At 53.5% G+C, this 21567-nt stretch overlaps 2 protein-coding genes and 1 non-coding gene across 3 annotated transcripts; 2 read left to right on the plus strand and 1 right to left on the minus strand.

Annotated features, from left to right (window-relative positions):
* Window positions 1–8774: 8774 nt before the first annotated feature.
* Window positions 8775–12929, plus strand: BDZ83DRAFT_568629 (hsp90-like protein; the record flags this gene model as incomplete). Its single annotated transcript, XM_060504095.1, has 5 exons — window positions 8775–9618; window positions 9675–9707; window positions 9759–10852; window positions 10919–12421; window positions 12489–12929. The coding sequence occupies 5 exons, from the start codon at window positions 8775–8777 to the stop codon at window positions 12927–12929; spliced, it is 3915 nt and encodes a 1304-aa protein (XP_060369445.1).
* Window positions 12930–16228: 3299 nt separating this feature from the next.
* On the minus strand, window positions 16229–18201 carry BDZ83DRAFT_748488 (uncharacterized protein; the record flags this gene model as incomplete). Its single annotated transcript, XM_060513621.1, has 3 exons — window positions 16229–16460; window positions 17566–17585; window positions 18115–18201. The coding sequence occupies 3 exons, from the start codon at window positions 18199–18201 to the stop codon at window positions 16229–16231; spliced, it is 339 nt and encodes a 112-aa protein (XP_060369446.1).
* Window positions 18202–18967: 766 nt separating this feature from the next.
* Window positions 18968–19057, plus strand: BDZ83DRAFT_t56. The gene has a single exon. It is a non-coding gene; the product is annotated as a tRNA-His (tRNA).
* The last annotated feature ends 2510 nt before the right edge of the window (window positions 19058–21567 follow it).

Below are 21567 nucleotides of genomic sequence, written 5' to 3' on the forward strand. Positions count from 1 at the left end.
CAATGACGTCTACGGCCCCCGTGGCACCCCGCCCTTGGGGGCGCAACCTCCCTTGTCAACTAGGCGATGCGACGGCGGTCTGCTTGTTAGAGGAGCCTGCCGGGACCCTGGGGGAGGGCCGTATTCAAACCATTATCAGACATCGAGTATAGCGTTGCTAGGGTATCACGAATGAAACATCCGTTCCGTTCGTCACCTTCCTGGATATACCTCTTGCTAAGCTTAATGGCCTTAGGTGTTAGGTGTTAGAGCTCGAGCTCAGCTCGAGGAGGAGGGAGGGAAAGAGGAGGGGCTTCACAAGAGCTTCATGAGAGCTTCACTGCGACCCTGAGATTGCAGGGCTCTTGGCGCCGCTCTCCTAGAAGCATCATCACTCCATCGCAGCAGCACGACCGACGTTGGTACACTTATACTGGTCATCCTCTTGTATGTTGATACCATCGCATATGATGGTCCCCGGGGCCGAGAAACGTCGTCACAAGCACATGAAATGACGGAGTGACAGGCGGAGGGGTCTCGACCACCGTCACACACGTTCTCCCGTATGCGCCGTCGAAGCTTGGGGAACGGCCCGGAGCCCATGCAACAGACGACTCCGCAAGACGGCCGTCCGCAGAGGGGTTCGAGAAACGGTCGAGAACGGCCTGAGAGGGTAGAGGGCCTACATACTACGTAGAGAAGGGAGAGTGGGGGGTAGGTTGCGGCGCATCGATGCCCAAGTCAAACGCCGCGAGGGTCGACCGGGACAGTTCCATCAGACAGACCCCTGGCCTGATTCTTGATGCGGGGTGGAAGCCAAAAAAGAGGGAAAAGAAAGAAAAAAGCTTTCATATTCCAAGGCCCAATATCCTCAGTCAGCTGAGGGTATCGCGAAGCGCTCATGCGCCGCCCCTCTCATATTGGCTCAATTCTCTCAACCGAACCATGGTCGCGTGCACGCATGTGAAGAAAGCACACGTCACCAACTCAAAATGCCGCTCAACGTGTTCTGAACTCCAACCTGTGCCATCAAGGGGTTATTACGATCGTCCGTCTTTGGGTTGGGTACAGGGTTTCGGGGTTGGAGTTGAAAAGTAAGTTGATAGCATGGGACGGCCGGACGCCTGCAATTGTGGAAAGCTCTAACAGGCAGCATACGCTTCATGCCTGGTTTGACGAGTCTTGGGTAATCGTGGGGAAGTTGGGTCCGCCTGGCATGGTCTCAAAGTCAAAGATATAGAGGGAGCTTATGCCAGGTCAGAGATTTATTTTCTCCGAATCCAGCGGGCAGCACGCTGTGTCATGGTAACTCTAAGCTTGTTCTTCGATGACGTTGCGTGGAGCAAGATCGTGATTGTCTTGCGATTGCGCGCGATTTGCACTTGCATGAAGACCGTAAGAATGCATACCTTGGGTCGTTGGCTGTCGGTCGGGGTTGTGGGTGGAGTGCAGTTGAATTCTTTTTCTAGGATGATCCCCTGTGCTTGGGCCTCGAGGTTGCAGTGTTCAAGGCATGTGGAAGGTTGGAGTTGTCGTTGCCCAAGTCTTGCTCAGAGCTCAAGGTTCGGAGGGGAATGCGGTTGTTCCCAGAAAGAGAACCGTAGAAATAAAACCTCGTCCGCACTCTCAGACCATAAACGGATGGAGTGCTCCCGGCAGCCGTTATTCTCGCAGGGGGAGAACGTTCCCTGACGTTAGTGAGTGAGACTACTGCTCCAACAGCTAAGAGCTTGACTCGGGCGAAATTATCGACAGTGTCACAAAGGCTTAGTTGGCCAGGACCACTTATCGATAGCCACATAGGATAGAGCACTCCCATTGTCCGCCAAATGAGGCACCACGTAATGAATCTTCCATGTTGTATTACGCTGTGTCCTGAAACTTCAACACCCACGTACATCCGTGAATCATTGCTGCGGTATCAGCTGCGCTGCTTAATGTGGACGGAGTGTATAGGCGGGTCGAGAACGGAGGCTGACCGCGAGTATCAAAGCCATAATAGCTCCGAACGAGCTCCGACATGAGCCGGCCGAGAGAATCACCGCGGGCATGTCGAAATACGCAGTAGCAGCCGTGAGTTCTGCCGAGGGAGGGTAAGCGGGTCTACATCTTTCTTTGGCGGCTGGCCCTAGACGTTCGACGTGTCTCTGTTATCCAATCCACCGTCGTGGGAACGGAAGTTCGACAGCGTGACATTGTTCTGGAGAAGCTCGCAGCACGAACCCTTACCAGGACTATGGTTGGACCAGCGTAACGGGTCCCTTTCAGGATGGTCGCAACGACGAGGGGGGTCAACAGACCAATCAGAAGACAATTGAAGGTTTTGCATTCCTTCTCATCGGTTAACACCGATTTAATGGAACGTCTGCTGGCGAAGCGACCTGTCGCCGACATAAAACGTACGCTTGGAGCGGTGACTGGTGTACAGTCCATAGATTGGTGGATGCGGGTTACAGTGGCAAGTGTGCCGAGCCCCCCGATCTCATTCAAGGATACCAGACTTCATCCTTTCACCGGATGAGACGAGTGGGGGGAGACGAACGCATCCGTGATCCAGAAAAAAAAAGTCCTTCTAGCCGTAGCGCTATAGGAAGAAAGAAATGGTCCCGTTGGTGGCTCACGGAGTCGCCGTTGCCCAAGGTTGTCTATGACCGTCTTAAGATGAGTTCCACTCGATCTTCTTTTTGAATCAACTGTCGGAGACTTGTGTGTGGCTTGATGCTTCGCAAGAAAGTTTCTGTCGAGAACAATGGTGAAGCTGGTCGGGTCACGGCTTGGCGGACGGTTAGTGCGGAGATGGTACCCCTTGAAAGTCGCGACTCACGGTTGGGTGCGTGTTGACTACGGCGCTGATACGAGTCAATTATTGCTGCAGGGTCCTTCGTGGGAGCTGGGAATGTGATACGCTGAACAGTCCAATGGCCCGGCATCGTGCAACCGCAGTCTCCATTTCCAGCAGCCATGCAAGGCAAAAGCAATGCTTTGGCTGCTCCATGAGGCTTGCCATGTGGCCGGCGCGAGATCTTGAGGTGAAGATGCCAGGAAACACCCAGCAACCTTTGTTACGCAAGCGCATGGCTTGAATAGACCTCTTCAATCCCAACGATCACTGAGGGAAACGGCCTGCGAATACCGCAAGGTAAAGATTGCCCTTCGCAAACGCAACCCAAAGTTGTCAATAGGTTTCGAGGCCATGCCTATCCGTACCAGGCTGGTAGCGATTACGTACCGGATGGGCCCGATGTATGCAGTCTCCAGGAAACACCAGTACGATCCATCATAATGATTGTCACAGATGTATGTTGTATCTGCTAGCAAGATTAACTCGCGAGATAAAGTCGGAGCTCAGAATGGACTCATTCAATATCAAAATAACTATTATTGAACGGTGAAAGCGGTCTGGTCTGCCTGGTGTAGTCGGAAACTGTCCGGCCAGCACACCGCCAACATTGGCTTATATCATCGGTCAGGCGGTAGAAAGAATATGAACAACGGGTACATTGGCGTCTGTGTAACAACCAGGCAACCTGCAGTAGGCTGCGGCCTGCGAGGCGTCATGCTTTGGTAGTGAAGCCTACTCCGTACTGGGTGTTGGCTAATGCCTAGTCAAATCGTGCTGTGGTAGCTGTTTGTGTCGCTTTGGCGTAAGGCACAACGAAGGAGCTCTCGGTGAGGGTCCTGCGAGTAAAGTTAATCTGGTCAGCATGCGTGGTGGCAAAACGTGCATGGAAAATAGGGGTTCAGCGTTAAGCCCAGGCCCATTCTCAGCCTCTGTTCTGAACAGTTCCTGGAAACTGGCGGGTGGCTGGCTGGGCTTTGAGGCGAGCAGAGGTGGGATGGCCGATGAGGTTCCAGACTGGAATTATCCAAAAAGGTCTTCGGGCTGGCTCAACCGAGTCATCGACGACATCTTTGGGGAGACAGCGATATCGAGACTGGCATCGACCTCGTTTATCCAGGAGTATTCTTGGACAAGCGATCGCTAGGCTAATACCAAGAATGGGCATTCCCTGAGCAAGTAGCTTTCGCGAGTCAACAATTGCTCTCGGTGCAGGGCGGTGTGACTTGAGGTCGAATCAGATTAGAGATCTCGTGGGCCACAGTGACGTCGATGGCTTGGGCTTCTCGGCAGGCGGCAGTGTCCCAGGATCCGTACCCGTACCGCCGTCAATGTTAGACTGTAGGACAGCCCGAGCCGACAAATGGTTTGAGGCAAAGGCGTGCCGGTGAAAGGCACAGAGTAAATACAGGCCAAGAGCAGTGGGAAGCTTGGGCTGTCTTGGTTTCTGACGAGGACTGTTCAACGACTGTTAACCAGACCGGTGTCCTGAGGATCCGTTTCCGGGGCAAGAGCCACACGCGGGGGGCGCGGTAGTACTGCGTAAGGGACGATGAGCAATATGGGCTGCATGGGCTCATGGATTGGAAGCCTGAGATCTGGGATGGTTGAACTCTGGAGGGCATCCCGGCGATACGGTTGTAATGAAAGGATGAGCGAGGCGAGATGTTGAAACGGACGAAGAAAGCATTGCGCGTCGATCTTTGGACGGCGTCCCGGACAGTCGTTCTTGACGGGTGGAAACCTTGAGGGTTGACCCTGACGATCGCAGTGGCTGCCTCTCTGACGTGTCGTTCGTGGGCGTTAGTACCGTAGTGAGAAAGTCAGACGTTGAGAATGGGAGGGGAGTGGGCATCCATGACTCCCTGCAGGCTGGCAGACTGGCACCACTGGTACGCCGCACGCCTGGGTAGTGACCGGAGCAAACTTCAAGTACAACCTAAAGTAAGGTAACGGGCGGGGCGACGGACGGCGACTTGCCGAGCACTCGATGTTTTCGAGAAGTCCCCAAGTCCCCCAAGTTTTCCAAGGGACGTCGAGGGAAGTCAAAGAAAGTGTGTGGCTCCTTTCTTTTTTTGGTTTGGGCGGAGGAAGATAGGAAGGTGCACCGTGTAAGAGGGGGGGAGAGAAATGGCATCGGGATGGGACGACGGGATCCCTGACCTTGGACCCCTGGCACTTGCTTCACAGTGAGTTAGCTCGCACTTTCTTTCTTTTCTCTTCTTTCCCGCAGCGCAGATGCAGCAAGGAGGCACATTTGATGGTTGAGGAAGGAATCGAAGGAACCTGAGGTAAGAAAGATAAGTATCACGTGCGTGCTTATCTCTGGCACTGTCCACTTCACCTCATCGACGTCTTCAGCTCGCAGCAGTACCTGAGTGCCATTATCCGCATCTAGGTATCTGTAAGGTACCTTACCAGCAGATACGCAGTATATTTGCCTGGCTGGCTTCTGTCGGAGACTACACCAATATCCCTATTCTATACAAAAAGGGGCTTGACTAAGGGCATATTCACCATCTCCATCGTGGGAATCTCGATCTTGATATCAGCTGCGAAATCTGGAACTGGTTCCCAACTTCCCATGCTTGCAAACAATGCAGAGAGGTGAGGTTGGGGCAGGCAAACCAAGCACGGGCATTCCCTGATGCACCATGTGACAGCCGGGCGGCTAGGCCTGTCCGGATTTATCGAATCTCGACTCCTCTCGACTCTCTGAACCGTGGACTCGCCCACTCTGGACCCGATCCTGGATCTGAAGCGGGCCGCGGAGGCATACCTTACCTAAGAAACCGTTGCCGTTCAAGTTTGTTGGTATTAGTTGGTATCCTTATTACCGGCCTACGGACACAGGCTTACAGCGGCTGACAGCTCCACCATGTGCGGCACAGCGTAGCAGCTGCAGTCTGCAGAGGGACAACGGCGAGGAGGAGCGAGCGCCGCAGGTTACCGTTGTGGAGACGAGAAGGGAATGCAAAGCAACGCTGTTGGTGGCCATGGGAGTCGGGCCAAATCGTGGACGGGGGCGGCCAGGAGCCTCCCGCCGTCACACAGCTGAGAAATACTACCCTGCCTTTCCATACGGAGACCATCGTCGCTACCAACCGCCGGTGCTCCAGCTCCGGAAACTCGTTGGATACGCCGTACGGATACCCGTGGCACCCTCGTGGTGTGGCAGCATGAGGGACGACGTCAACCTTGGAGAGGGAGTCAGGGAGTCTGGAGAGAAGCAACAAGTGGTGTTTTGTCTGCTCAGTCTCAAGACCCCTATTCCGTGAAAACCGAGGTGCACCTTTTTTGCGGGAGGAGAAAAAAGTCACCTCAACTTTCAAGCAAGCATCCATCCAACCAGGTTCTCCACCGTGGGCATATGCGTTGGTTTTCCCCACACCAATCGCGAGAGAAAACGGTTCTAACCTGTCACGCCCGTCACGCCCCTCCAGCACGTAGCGCTAGGCCGCCTCGGGAGCGCTGCTGCAAGTGCCCAAACAGCCACAAGCCACAGGACTCCATCCGTACAGTCCACCGATAGGTACCAACTCTGTCGTTACTTTGCAGGCAGGCCACAGGAGAACACGCGCTGACAGACCGGGGTCGAGGGAGTAGCAATTCGCCCTTCTGCACCCCTGCAGACTTCTACTGTGAGTATGTGGTTGGTGTGGTGGTGTAGTGTACGGAGAACGGATACGCCATTAGCACGCATCTCCCTTACGATACGGCTGCTTTTTGTTTCTCGCCTAGCAGATACTGGGGAGTGGGCTCGGATACATGTGGTGAAGCATGCGGAAGCCCTTCGGCTCGAGGATGACGGGATACGAAGACTGCGAGATGAGATATCAGGCAAGCCGCCTCAGCCAGGTGGTCAGGTGGCGGCAACGGTCGACAAGGCCGAATGCGTGGACTCCAGACGGCAGAATCGCCAGACGGGGAGTAGACTCATTCCGACCGTCTGGACTAAGGTAGTTACGGTTAGTCTGGCCCCCATTCCATTTCTGTCAGTAAGGTACCCAGAGCCTAAGGGAGCGAACGGACGGTGGAAAGGGAGGCGGTGGACACGGAACTTTGAGATGCACGGATGGGCTGTTGAATCTGGCTTTAGCATCGACTATTCCTAGTGTCTGTGATAGAAACGTGAACGGAGTGAGCGAGAAGGCAGGCACACAGGCATTGGTTATTAAGTACGGAGTATGGCACATGGTCACTCCGTACGGAGTCGAGACCGATGAGATGCAGAGAGGCAGTGTTGCTCATCAATCAAGTGATAGGTGAGAGGTGAGAGAGGGAGGAACATTCGGATAGAGAGCACATCCAATGCCCACGGGGTGCGTATGAGGCACCACCTTACCCATCCCTTACCTGGGTAGGTACAATGCGATACTTGTTCGTCTTCCCACTGACGTTACAAAAGACAAGCCGGGCTTGGAGAAGGAGGGGCATAACAGCCATTCAAGCCAATGTCCATGACTGAAATTGCCTATGGCCTGGGACAAGCACACAGTCGACCTCTGACAATCCCCTTTGGGGCGTCGACGCTTGCGCTGGGTTGGGAAAGATGGTCGACCGATCACCATTCGTATTCCATGTCGGCCGCGGGCTGGAAGAGCGAATTGCTTTGCGCGAAAGAGTCCTTCGTGGCCCCCCTGGCGGAGAACAGCCCCATATCCATCCGTCTCATTCGCCGACTGCCTCTTGGATGCTGCCGGGATCTACTCGACTCAGCATGTACCTCTTGCCGCAACTCTGGCGGCACAAAGTACACGCAAGGCTGGACCGACTTATACTAGCGCCGTCTCTGCCCCATTTCGCACCCTCGACCTTCTGATGTATTCCTCAAGTACCTAATCCGTGAGGTACCGAGTACGGGGGAGCCTCTCCTCCATCTCTACTGATCCCAGGCGCATTGCAGCTCACCGTCTAGGCGTAGAATCTACATCTTGATGCAATGAATTTTGATGCGCATCCCGAGTACCGACTACGTGTCTACCCTATCAGCCTATCCATCCATCTCATGGTAATCTACACACAGAGACGATGCCGATGACTCTCTCTCTCTCTATCTCTCCCTGAACGTCCAGTGTCCAACCAGCGACAGGTTAACCAATTAGCGCCAATCATGCAAAGGAGAAATAGCTGTGAGCGGGAGAAAGGGAAATCCAAGTGTTGCGCCAGAGGGACCATTCGTCCTACGACCAATTCACCGTTCGCCTCGTCGACCAATCTTGCTCCCCACCTCTGCTCCCAGGCATCCCCCCTCGCCGTCCCATCCCACCCCAATCCCTACATCCGCCCTCCTTAACCCGCTGTGGTATCCGTCCAACCCCCGGTCCAAGGTACTTCATGTTCCGCCTTATCTCCTCTTCACCTACGAATACTCCAGAGCGCTGTACTTCCTACGCAGTAGTTCTTCTCTCTCGCTCTGTTCTGCTCCTTTGCGACCTCTAGCCTCTAGTAGCTCACTTGTCCTACCTTATCCGCCTGACCACTTTCGGGGCGTGTCTCCTCGCTATTTGCTCGCCTCGTTGCTTTTTTTTTTTTTGTCCCTCTCCTCATCCTCTTGCTTCATATTGCCAACCCACCGACACCTCCTTCTTTACTTCTCCCCTTCCCAACTTTCCCCCAAATCACCTTCGCTCCGCAGAAGGAAAAAACAAAAAATAGGAGCACCATCGTCTTTGACACATCGGGTCGACGAGATTCGAGCGAGTGTGGAACGACTTGGCTTTTGACCAACAGCTACTGGTTTTCGATATTCACATTGGTTCCAGGCCTTCACTGAGCTAATATGCTGCTGGTTGACCACAACTCTTCTTGATCTATACCCGCCCGCCCTTTCCAATCCAAACTCTCCAGCCTCAGCCTACATATTTCCGACCACCCACGAACCCCGTCTCACAACATCACAAGCAGCGTCCTCTCTGCTCTGCTTGCAGATTCAACCCACAGACAATAATTCAACATGGTCGACGACTCAGCATTAGCCGCTGCCGCGGCCATTGTGCAATCCCTCGCCGCTGATGGCACGACGCCAATGTCCCTTCCCTTCAAGGTTGATGCGCGGATCGAGCTCCCAGGTCGAGATACCCCCGCCAAGCGAAGCCTCGAGAACGAGCTTGCCAAGCTTGCCCAAAGAATCGAAAAGCTCGAGAGTCGAGCCCACGCCTCTGTAGCCTTCCCGGAAACGCCCAACGAAGTCCACGGTTCCCTCTTTGGCGACGATTCTGACGGCGCATCACCATCATCCTCCAACAGCCGCACTGTTGCCGCCGGGCCCACCAAGTTCCAACGCGAAGGTACCGCCACAGCCGATCCGAGCCTCGCAGACAGCCCGCTGACTGACGAAGCCTTGGAGAGCTTGCAAGAGAAGGTACTTGACCAGGAGAAAGGAATTTCTAGCGCGAGACAGGAAATCAGTAGCGTATCCGCCCAGCTCCTTGAGCAAAAGGAACTCCAGGAACAGGCCTTCTTCAAGATCGAACAAGAGAGAGTTGCGACTCTGGAGCGGGAACTATGGAAGCACCAAAAGGCGAACGAGGCCTTCCAGAAAGCCCTGCGAGAGATTGGTGAGATCGTCACAGCCGTTGCGCGCGGAGACCTTTCCAAGAAGGTCCGCATGAACACCGTCGAAATGGACCCTGAAATCACCACGTTTAAACGGACAATCAACACCATGATGGATCAGCTACAGGTTTTCTCAAGCGAAGTCTCCCGCGTCGCCCGCGAGGTCGGAACCGAGGGTTTGCTCGGCGGACAGGCTCGCATCGAGGGTGTCGACGGTACTTGGAAGGAGTTGACGGACAATGGTGCGCCTAGATTCTGGCCCATGATTTCAAGTCTGTCTGCTAACGATTTAATTCAGTCAACGTTATGGCCCAAAATCTCACGGATCAAGGTTAGTAATTACACGCAATCCGCACTCTAGAACTCTACTAACAAACCGCAGTGCGGGAAATTGCATCGGTAACCACTGCTGTCGCCCACGGTGACTTGACCAAGAAAATCGAACGCCCCGCCAGAGGAGAAATCCTGCAACTGCAACAAACGATCAACACTATGGTAGACCAACTGCGAACATTTGCCTCCGAAGTCACTCGAGTAGCTCGCGATGTAGGAACTGAAGGTATCCTCGGTGGTCAAGCCGACGTCGAAGGAGTCAAAGGCATGTGGAATGAACTAACGGTCAACGTCAACGCAATGGCAAACAATTTAACGACACAAGTACGAGACATCATCAAGGTAACAACTGCTGTGGCCAAGGGCGACCTTACACAAAACGTACAAGCGGATTGCAGGGGAGAAATCTTCGATCTCAAGTCTACTATCAACTCCATGGTAAAACAACTTCAGCAATTTGCCCGCGAGGTAACCAAGATTGCCCGAGAGGTAGGAACGGAAGGCAGGCTCGGTGGCCAAGCCACTGTTCATGATGTCGAAGGAACCTGGAGAGATCTCACCGAGAACGTCAACGGCATGGCCATGAACTTGACGACACAAGTGCGCGCAATTGCCAAGGTCACAACGGCCGTGGCGAACGGCGACCTTACGGAGAAGATAAGAGTACCCGTCCGAGGTGAAATTCTCGATCTGAAGAACACTATCAACACCATGGTGGACCGCCTCGGCACTTTCGCCTTTGAGGTCAGCAAGGTCGCCAGGGAAGTCGGCACCGACGGTACGCTCGGCGGACAAGCCCAGGTCGACAATGTGGAGGGCAAATGGAAGGATCTCACCGAAAATGTCAACACCATGGCCTCAAATCTCACGATACAGGTCCGCAGTATCTCGACCGTCACCCAAGCCATTGCCAATGGCGACATGAGCCAGAAGATTGAGGTTGAAGCCCAAGGAGAAATACTCGTTCTCAAAGAGACGATAAACAACATGGTTGACAGGCTTTCCAACTTCTGTAATGAAGTGCAAAGAGTGGCCAGGGACGTCGGCGTCGATGGCAAGATGGGCGCGCAAGCAGATCCTGCCGGCTTGAAGGGTCGTTGGCGCGAGATCACGACTGATGTGAATACCATGGCTAGTAATTTGGTAAGTGCGAATCAGTCCATGACATGGGGTCTTTGCATCACAGAATCGACGACTGACTGTTTCTAGACAACTCAAGTGCGTGCATTCTCGGACATTACGAACTTAGCAACAGACGGAGATTTCACGAAACTTGTCGAAGTAGAAGCTTCGGGCGAGATGGACGAACTCAAACGAAAGATCAATCAGATGGTGTCCAATTTACGAGACAGTATCCAAAGGAATACGCAAGCTCGCGAGGCGGCAGAGCTGGCCAACAAAACGAAGTCCGAGTTCCTGGCAAATATGTCTCACGAAATCCGCACACCCATGAACGGTATTATCGGCATGACGCAGCTGACACTGGACACGGACTTGACACAATATCAACGAGAGATGTTAAATATTGTCAATAGTCTGGCGAACAGTCTACTCACCATCATTGACGACATTCTGGATTTGTCCAAGATCGAAGCACGCAGGATGGTTATAGAAGAGATCCCGTACACTTTGCGAGGAACGGTATTCAATGCGCTCAAAACATTGGCAGTCAAGGCAAACGAGAAGTTCCTCGACCTCACGTACCGGGTCGACAGCTCCGTGCCGGACCACGTCATTGGAGATTCATTCCGTCTTAGGCAGATTATTCTGAACTTGGTCGGAAACGCCATCAAATTCACGGAACACGGCGAAGTCAGTCTGACTATTAAGAAGGCCGATCCTGTTGTTTGGGCATGCGGTCCTGACCAGTACGCTATCGAGTTCATCGTTACGGATACAGGTATTGGCATTGCCGCGGATAAGCTTGACCTCATTTTCGACACGTTCCAGCAGGCCGACGGCTCAATGACGAGAAAGTTTGGCGGAACCGGTCTCGGACTGTCAATCTCGAAGCGTCTTGTTAAGCTCATGGGCGGCGACCTGTGGGTTAAGAGCCAGCATGGTCAAGGCAGTGAGTTCCACTTCACGTGTCGAGTGCGCTTGTCGGATCTCGGCGTCGAGATCATCGAGAAGCAAATCAAGCCGTACAAGGGCCACGAGGTTCTCTTCGTCGACAAGTCCCAGTCTGGCTACGGAGAGCAGATCGAGACAATGTTGTCTTTGATTGGCCTCAAGCCCGTTGTTGTCGAGTCGGAGAAGAACCCCATTCTCACCAGCGTTCGCGACGCCCAGGCGATGCCGTACGATGTCATTATTGTCGACTCCATCGATACCGCCAGGAGGCTCAGATCCGTGGACGACTTCAAGTACCTGCCCATTGTACTCCTGGCACCTGTCGTTCATGTGAACCTCAAGTCGTGCCTGGACTTGGGCATCACATCATACATGACTACGCCCTGCACCGCTGTGGATCTCGGCAACGGCATGATTCCTGCTCTCGAAAACCGCGCGACGCCGTCCCTGGCCGACAACACCAAGTCATTCGAGATCCTTCTCGCAGAAGACAACCGCGTCAACCAGAGGCTTGCCGTCAAGATCCTCGAAAAGTACCACCACGTGGTCACAGTTGTTGGCAACGGTCTCGAGGCTGTTGAGGCCATCAAGGCGAAGAAGTTTGACGTTATTCTTATGGATGTTCAGATGCCAATCATGGTGAGTCCCGGAATTTCTATTACTACTTGACCCATCTTTGATAGCAAGCTAATCCCACTCCCAACAGGGCGGTTTTGAGGCAACAGGCAAGATTCGTGAGTACGAGCGCAGCCTGGGCTCGCATCGTACTCCCATTATTGCTCTGACAGCCCACGCCATGATGGGTGATCGCGAGAAATGCATCCAGGCACAGATGGATGAGTACTTGTCAAAGCCTCTGCAGCAGAACCACCTGATCCAGACCATTCTCAAGTGTGCGACCCTCGGCGGTCAGCTCCTGGAGAAGAATCGGGAGAGGGATATGGCTCAGCAGTCGAGAGTCAAGGCAAGCTCCAACGAGCATCCTCAGTCTCATCTTCGCCCGCCTCTGGAGACCCGATCCTTCACTTCAAAAGAACCAATCATGGGACCCAGTCCAGCCAGCCCAGCAGTGGCAACGGCAGACCAGGAAGACCCCATTTCTAGGGCACGTAACGGCCTTTCCGACTCGCGCAGCCTTACAAGCTAACTTGGTTTCTTGTTCGTGCGCGCAGCTACTACTGAGGTCACATAGTTCCTAACTGGGATGTGCAGGGACAGGCTCAGAAAAAACGCAAGTGGAACCCCGAGTAAACCACATTCGACTGACATCGTTTTCGATGAAATACCCCAAGAGTTACAAGATCATTGATGGATACAACACGCACATCGTCGCTTCCCCATCCTACCTTTCACTCGACACTCTTACACATACATCAAATCACATACGATACAGCCCGCTCGCCCCCCCTCCTGTGGCTAAGAGCTTTTCAAGATAGAAGAGGAAAGCAGCTTTCGGGAGTTCACCCAATGGGTGCGTGTGCAGAAGTGTTTCCCCTACGCAGAGAGAGAGAGAGAGAGAGAGAGAGAGAGCAGCTAGGCTTGTGGGTTGGTTCACAGGAGGGATTTCCAAGATGGGCTTTGCATACAGACGGGCCAGGCAGGGCAGCATTTGGGCTCCGGAGGCCGTTTGGGAGTTTTCGTTGTTTTTGACTTTTTCATCGTCATCATCAAAGGGGCAAAGGGCAGGGCATCAACGCTGTCCTCCTGCCCTACCGTTTTATTAACCTTCCCATTGTAGTTTTATATTTATTGCTCAGGCTTGACAAGGAGGTACACCTACCACACACAGCCAGTACATGAGATGGCTATGCTTTGTGCTCTCTTTTTGGAGACAGATGCCAGTGGTCGAAGTCAATGACTCTGGCCCTGGCATTAGTCTCCTTGGGAACAAGCATGGAAGGTGGATAGCCTATGGCAGAGAGGAAGGAGAGGTGGATTTGGGGATTTCCATCACCCGTGAGATCGGGGTACTAGCAACAAGGGCGTCTATTTGGTATGGGTTGGGACACAAGAGTTTACATCGTTTGATATTAAAGAAGCCCGATCGACTTGGTCGGGCTGGATACCCAGACTTGAGTTGCTCCCCATTGTGACCCTCGAAGTCTGTGAGACAGCTACCTGAGGATTTCCTCTCTGAGGAGACGTGCCGCTGGCTCTCAATCATGTTTGTGATCGGATGGGTATCTTGCGTTGTCTAACTTGCCCTTTTGGACGATCCCCCCTGAGACTGTCTCCAATGTATATTCTTCCCAATCTTGAGGAGCCATCTCGACCCTGAGGTACTTTCCCCGAAGTCAACTTACGGTCTATCTTACGTCTCATATGCCTACGATAGAAAGCCCAACTATCAATGTGGACCTCCTCACAACACACACACATCCATCCATGGGCGAAATTTCTGCCCTGAATCCGTTGGGACGTTTCATCAATTCCACGATGTGACAGAACCATACTCCGCAAAAGACGTTTGAATGCAAGATTGACATTGGCATAAAGAGGAAAGAAGCCAAGATAGACAAAAACCCATTACATGCCCAGTGGATACCATCATACCAATAATTGGTCTTCAACGAGGCTGACTAGGTTTTTCCTCTTTCTCTCTCTTCCTTCCCATCAATGTTACGGCTGTCACCGCCCAATCCATGAAAGATGTCTCCGCTATCATCACTACCCTTATTTCAACGCCGCTGCGAGAATATTCGCGAGTATAAGAGCCCTCGTTACGTTTAAACGGTTAAATCTATGGATACAACGCAAGGCTATTGAGGCCGTTTCTCCAGGATAAGCTTGATTCACTTCTGACCTAGATACCTAAATTTACATCTACATTCTTGTTTTGTACGGAGTACAACCCTATTTACGGCCGAAGCTGTCAAGACCCGTTCAACCGCCACTACCAGGGGGGGCCAAGATACCGAGAAAACAAGAGCCTCCTCCTCTTCAACCGATGGCAAAGTAAACAAGCACACAAGTAAAGCAACACACCTGCAAACATAGCGCGATACCCAATGTCACCTATCACACCCGATTGGACCGGGGAGCGGGAAATGGGCACCCAAAAACACACATACGCATAAGTACTCCGTACATAGGTAGTCTACGAATAATGCGCATGGGTACCTACACAGGCATACGGGCACATTAAGAGCCGCCGCCGCATCCAAGGATCTACATATAGATCATCTCCAGGCGTCTGCGGAGTAGAAACCGCAACAGCCCAAAACACATCGCCACTTGCCGGCCGGCCGGGCATCTGCCCTCGCCTCCCATCGCGATCTTCCCCCACGAACAACAACAACAACAAAAACGGAGCGTTTGATCCGGGGCAGGCACTTTTCCACCGTCTGAATAGGGGAGTCCTTTCTTTCGATTCACTCCCCGAATCGGGTTCACGTCTCTCGCTGTCATTCGTTGGCCGATGATCTGCGTGTCAGGAACGGCCGTTGGATCCCACACCGTTCGGATAACCCTGCGAATCGCCAGGGGCATTTCTTCCGTGTGGAGGAGGGGTTCGAACGTTGAATGCCCATACATGTCGGCCGAGTCCCTTCTGGCCCTTCGGGTGAGACGAATACCGGGGGTTTGCAAGGGGAGGCAAGGAGGTTATGCTCCTATGTGTCTGGACAATCACACACACACAAACACTACCACACTGTATCCGTACACACACCGGCACAACATCAGGAACATTTCAGTCACATTTTAAATCCATGCATCACCAAGTTCTAGACCTTCTTCAGAGGGGGCGAAAAAGGAGGGAAAAGTTGAGTGGTTCCTAGGATATGTAGATAGCAATAAGCGAGTGGCAAAGCCGTCTAAATCCGGCAATGCAGCGCGCAGTCTCGCCTCGCCTCCTCCCCGATTTGCTCCAATCTCGATAACTTCGACCGTCCCGTATCCGTACCGTGAGAAAGAAGAAGGACCTCCATGCCACGTACGGAGTATCTCCTCTCCCTCACCTGTACGAAGCCCGAGAGAGAGAAAGAGGCAAAAGTCACCACGTGTGCGCGGATGCATCAGTGGGGGGAAATTGCGATATACGACGGGATGCGGTCGGTGAGAATGTATATGATAGGTCAGAGTCGGAGGAGACAAAAGAAAAAAATCCGCTAATACACGTGCTGAGGGCAACCCTGATCCCTAGTATGGATCGTCGTGCCTGGGGCATGTAGGAGTCCATTCTTCGCCACCCTCTGGTCTTGTCGCAAAACCCCAGAATTCGCTTCCATGCGGAACCGCAAAGAGCAAAGAATACGATGCAATGCAAATGCAATAGGGATGGGTCCCGGGTCCAGAACACCGCGGCACCGTGAGTTTGTGACACCGCAACTAAATGCTGACTTGACCCTTTCTTCCACAATGCGGCCGTCGAATGTGTACATCAGCCCCAGCCCAAGTGCCTAATAGCCGGCGTCGGCGGCGCATCGTCAAAAGGCAGATCTGGATCTAAGCCTTCTTCGCTGCCTCGGGAGATTCGGACTCGGAGCTCTGGGTACCACCGTTGGAGGTTTTGGTAGGGACCGTGTCGTCCGGCTTCTTCGCATCTTGGCCGGGCGGTGGTGCCACATTTCCGTCCTCGTTGGGCTCTTGAGCCGATTCGAACGCGGCTAGCAGTGCATCAAGTCGACCCTCGAGGTTCGTCAGGTTGGCCTCGAGTGCGCTGGCCGCCTGCTCGCCTCTGTATGCGATTTGCGGTTAGCCCAAATTCTCCCCAAAAGAATGGCGTGTATGATAGCGGTCACGAGGGCGCATCTCGATGGGTAACGAAACATGGGAATTTGTCTTCTCGGTCCTGCCGCTTGGCTAGACCCCGGCGGGGAGCAAGGGGAAGTGCAGTAGTCCCCAAAGTCTGGCGATGCAGATAGTATTTGGGCGTGATCTGACAACAGCCCCGGGCGTCGCGAAGCGGTCATGGGCTGAGACTGAATGTGGGCGCTATGCTTGGAGGTGTAAGATGCTCAGGGCCGTATTCGTCTCTAGGCTCGCGGTGCCGGCGGATAGCTTGGGCCAAAGGGAGGGTCTAGAACTTCAACGATATGGGCTTTCTGCGGGAGCGGTAACCGAAAGCCATCGTCGCACATGGGTTTTTGTAATAGCGAATTAGAGAAGGCCGGACCACAGCCCGTCCAGCACCCTGCCCCAGATCGAGCGATACAATCGCATGTCTCGCTTCGATGCGACATCCCCCATAGAGGGTATCGCGGGCAAAAGCGACCGGAGGAATGCTAGGTCGTGAATGGTCCTCTTCGTTAGAACAGGAACCCGCAGAGTCGAAAATGTAAGAGTGCCGGCGGTTGTGAGCCGGGGAAAAAAAGACCTCTGGCTAGATTTCGAGTCCATGCCGGATCGAGCAAAATCCGACACCAATCCAAGAAGAGTCCAAGGCTGAGAACGCCATTCGCACAAAAAAGGGGGAATTTGCACCAGATGAAAAGGTTGGCGATGTCTTGCCCACGAACGAATGGATGCGAGCACAGGCGCCGCGCCGCTGTTGTGCCACGCAAGGATCCGTGAGAAAATCTGGGCCAAACTGCTGAGTACCGTAGTGTAGGTATCCGTAGCGAAACGCTCTCCTCGGGGGTTGCAGCTTCGGAGGCAGCTCCGACTCGTTCAGGGTGCAAACATGCCATTCTCAACATTGTGGTGAGCGAAGCAGGGAGAGGGGCGTTTCATTCCCTCACACCATGGGCGCGAGGACAAGGGGTGCTGACACTCGAGCTCGCAGACGACGAGAGTGGGGGACAGAGTAACATGAAGGAAAAACACTCGTCAAATGAGCGTACCTTAGCAGGTCCTTGTAGGCCTAGAACGTGCCCCGAACGTGGTCAGCCCTGGAACAGTCTAGGTAGGGGGGTTTTCCCATCCGATGCCACCCCCTTCTGCCCTCACCTGCCCTCTCCTCCTCTCCTCTCCTCTCCTCTGCAGCAGTTACAGCGTGCACCAGGCAAGTTCCCAGCCGCTCCGTATGTACGAGCGGAAAGCAGCGGAGCTGCCAACGGGCCTGCCAAAGGCGGATGGTGCAGAACTCAGCGAGGTGACCGGGGAAGGAGAGACGGAGCGAGGCATCTAGGGGCGGAACGAGAGATTGCGAAAGAGAGAGACGGAGTAGGGAAGGATGGGAAACACAGGGTAGATGGTAAACCGAGGCACAGAAAGACGGGCAAACACCACGTCTGGGACCGCGGTTAAGCCTAAAGCTCTGCGCCTTTGAGCGCGATCCGCTTAGGTGTCGTCGACTCCCCAGGCCCTTGCTGTGTTGGGGTCCCAAGACAAACCAAACCGCCTTGCAGAATTGTAGGTAACGGGATGACATGAACAACACACACACATACCTGGGCAATGTTATCCACAGACGAGTCGCCATCGGGCCCGGTCGTTGTCGGGGAGGCGGACTCGGGTGCCTTGGACGTTGGGGCCATGTTCGGAAGATGATGATGAGCGGGCGAATCAAAAGGGTGAGAAAATAAAAAGCTGCCCGGGAAAATACAAAAGGGGGGAAGATAGTGGCCTGATTTGGGAGTCTTAACAGGAGGGGTCGCCCTCTTTTTTTAATCCTCCACCGATCCAACCCTTTGTCGACACCGTGGATTGCCCTTCCCCGTACCCTGGTATACGTGTCGTAATGGTGGGAAATGCGGATACTAGGCGTCTTTTCTTGTTCTTTTTTTTTCTTCTTTTTGCGCCGCCTTCTCGTGATGTTTTGTCGTTGACGAGTCGTCGACACGCTGTGGAATACTGGGTACTACTTTTGTTGTAGCTTTGTCAGTGATTTGCTTTGGCCAAGGTAGGGCGACAAGTCGTATGCGTGGATTCCCGGACCAGTTCTTCTCTGGGTGGCTCAGCGTACCAGGTGACCCGGAATTCGGTAATGCCGAGTGAAAGGCGATAATTCGGTGTCGTTGTCGGGATAGTTGATGTTGAATGTTCAGGATGGATGTATGGGATTTTGTAGTGTAGGGTCTCGAGATGTTCGTAAATTCAACGGCGTGTCGTCGATACCTAAGCGGCAGAGATGCGCAGTCACTTCGAACCCCTCCCACTCACTTGGGAAGACGCATGGTGCCTGACCTGCAGCTTACCTAAGCGCAACCGTTACGCGCCCTGGAGAGCTGGAGAAACTTCTCACCTTCCTGGACTACGGTTGTTGAGGGCTTAACTCTCTGGAGGTTGCAATCTCAACCGGTGGCCCAGATCGTCTAGTTGGTTAGGATGATACGTTGTGGTTCTTCTATACAGCGATCCGTGTTGACGGCGGTTCGAATCCGCCTCTGGGCACTAGCATTTTTGCGGGAGAGCTCTCCATGGACTTGAACACCGTTGTTCATTCAGTCTCATCTTTTGCTAACCGCAGCGACGAGGTTGCCCAGTGGATGAGAAATGAGTAGGTAGGATTGCATTTGCAATGTGGTATCACGATCGTGTCTTCATCGCAATGACCCGTGCATCCTCGGATGCGTTGTTACAACAAACTGGGCAACAAGTGCGAATCATGGCAAGGATTGTCAAAGTATCGCGGAAATTTCGGCCTGGTTCCCCCCAAGCAAAGATGGTCAACCTGACTGTCAGTGCCTTGCTCTTGAGCCGGGAATACCATTTCCGTTCTGTGAGGAGGGGATCTCGACTTGCGATTCCGATCCCATTCCAGAATGCAGATTCATCCCACCCGTAGCCCACACACTGTTGGGGGGGGGGGGACACCGCCGCACCGTTGGCAAGAAAAGTATCGTTGCCAAGCTAAAGCTTCGGGAACCAGGTGGATTGATTTGATCCGAAAGCGTGCTTGTTGCCTGTAAGCTTGCTCCTCCCTCCCAACGTACTTTTGTATGCAAAACCTGGAAACCTGCCGACAGGTTACCACTGCAGAATCAAAGCAGGGCCGATGCAGCCAGAAAGCCAGAGGGTCGTGTTATATTGAACTGGGCAGTTCGTAGCGGGTTATTCTTCCAGACTTGTGCTTGTAACTGCCATGGTTTGCTTCACTTTCGAATGGGACGGTACCTTGCGATGGTAGATAGGTAGGTAGGCACGGATAGGCCTTGAATAGACATATTACTTGAGGATAGTAGGTAACCCTGGGAAGCTGTGATGGCCGCCCTTGTGAGTCAGATAGGATCCTGATAATCAATTGCAAATTGTTGACAGCTCGCCCGTGAGCTGTTGTTGTTTCTTCTTCGTAGACATGACTGGGGAAAGTGAGGTCATCCCTCTACCTTACTTTCCGTCCCTACCACCATAGCATTAGATAACTATAGGGCAGGCAGGGCGAGTGTAGAAAGGGTGAGACGCTGAGCCAGAGCCTGGGTTTCCCCCGTTGCAAGTACAGCACTGAGTCTGTTGCCGTCACAAAGGTACACGACCTAGTATCTGTACCTGATGTAGGTACCTCACGTCACCTCAGGCAATACGGCAGGTGGCTGTAAGGTCAGAGGTCTCAAGGTACCGCCTACTTAGCAGGAAGTGTCCTGGCACTAACCCCACTTGGGCGGGGTGGACTGCACCGGAAACTGTCAATATTCCCTTCCCAAACCCCCTACAGGTACCCTCTGCGCTGGGAAAGAACCCCCAACTAGCTTTTCCAGTGTTCCTTCTTCCTTTTTCATTTTTTCGATGCCGCCGCACACTTCCAGATGCCAACCAAAACCCCATCCCATCCCGATCGGACTTTTGCAGTGTCTGATCAATGAAAAACCAATGACACCAGATCCCAAACACCAAAACCCAGTGCTTTCTGACGCACTGGCGGCGGTCCAATCTTTCTCACTCTTGGTGGCATTTTGCTCAATCTCGATGACTGGGAAATGGGCGTTCGCGATCGAGATGTTGGAATTCACCGTGTCGCAGTCAATGGAACCTTGTTTGCTCACCCATCATCACATCCCCAAATGATCCCATCCCTCTGTCATCCATGTGCCCTCCTCCGTAACTTACGGTTTCGCCCTGGATGAGTTCAGCCAAATCCAGTCCCGTCTTGTTCCTTGCTTTGCTCGCTCACTGCAAAGTCATGCTTCTCTGCGCCTGCGTTACGCTTGTACGGTTGTAGTCTTGTACAGATACACTTGTACCCAGTTGAAGTCTAGACTCTCTCGCCAACCAGCGTGCTAGCGGCCCAGTGTCTGGGCATGCCCGCGCAAGAACAGCATCAGCCCTGTTGCCTGTGCTTCCCATGATGATCGTATGTGCCGTCTGCGATCGTATTCTCGAATGTCCAGTGACGACGTGCCTCAACCAGGCCTGCAGGCCATGCGCAAACATCGACGATTTCCTTCCTCCCCGCGCGCAGGACTGACTTGTCTTCTCTCATGCCTCTTCCCAGTCTCTCACGCCCACAGTCTCCGTTCTCTCGGTGTCTAGGCCAGCCGGTGGCTACTCTCAGCCTGTTTGCTGCCCGCTAATCTTCAGATTCGTATCTTCGATGGAACTTTGGCCCACGAGCTCCTTACAGTTTGTTGTAACTCATCGTCATTCGGCGCCGTAGAAGGGATCCAACAAGAATCAGTTGGTCCGAGGTCGTCGGTTCCGCAAGCCTCATGCTGCATCAAATCTACGTCACGGCGGGAAGTCCATATCGGAGGTTGGGTCGGGAGGTGACTAGCGCGTCGATGCTCTGTAACACTGCCATTAAGCATGTAGGTTGCACGTTCCGCGGCGAAACCCTCCGTCGTCCATTGGAGCCCTTGGATAGATCAACGCCCTCCACAGCGGGAGCCCATGGCCATGTCGTGGATCCAACATGGGTTTAGAAGACGCGAGATGAATATTCGTACCGTCGCGAGTGCTGGCCATGG

Source organism: Colletotrichum acutatum, assembly GCF_030867785.1.
Source record: "Colletotrichum acutatum strain CBS 112980 chromosome Unknown BDZ83scaffold_12, whole genome shotgun sequence".
Lineage (NCBI taxonomy): Eukaryota > Fungi > Ascomycota > Sordariomycetes > Glomerellales > Glomerellaceae > Colletotrichum > Colletotrichum acutatum.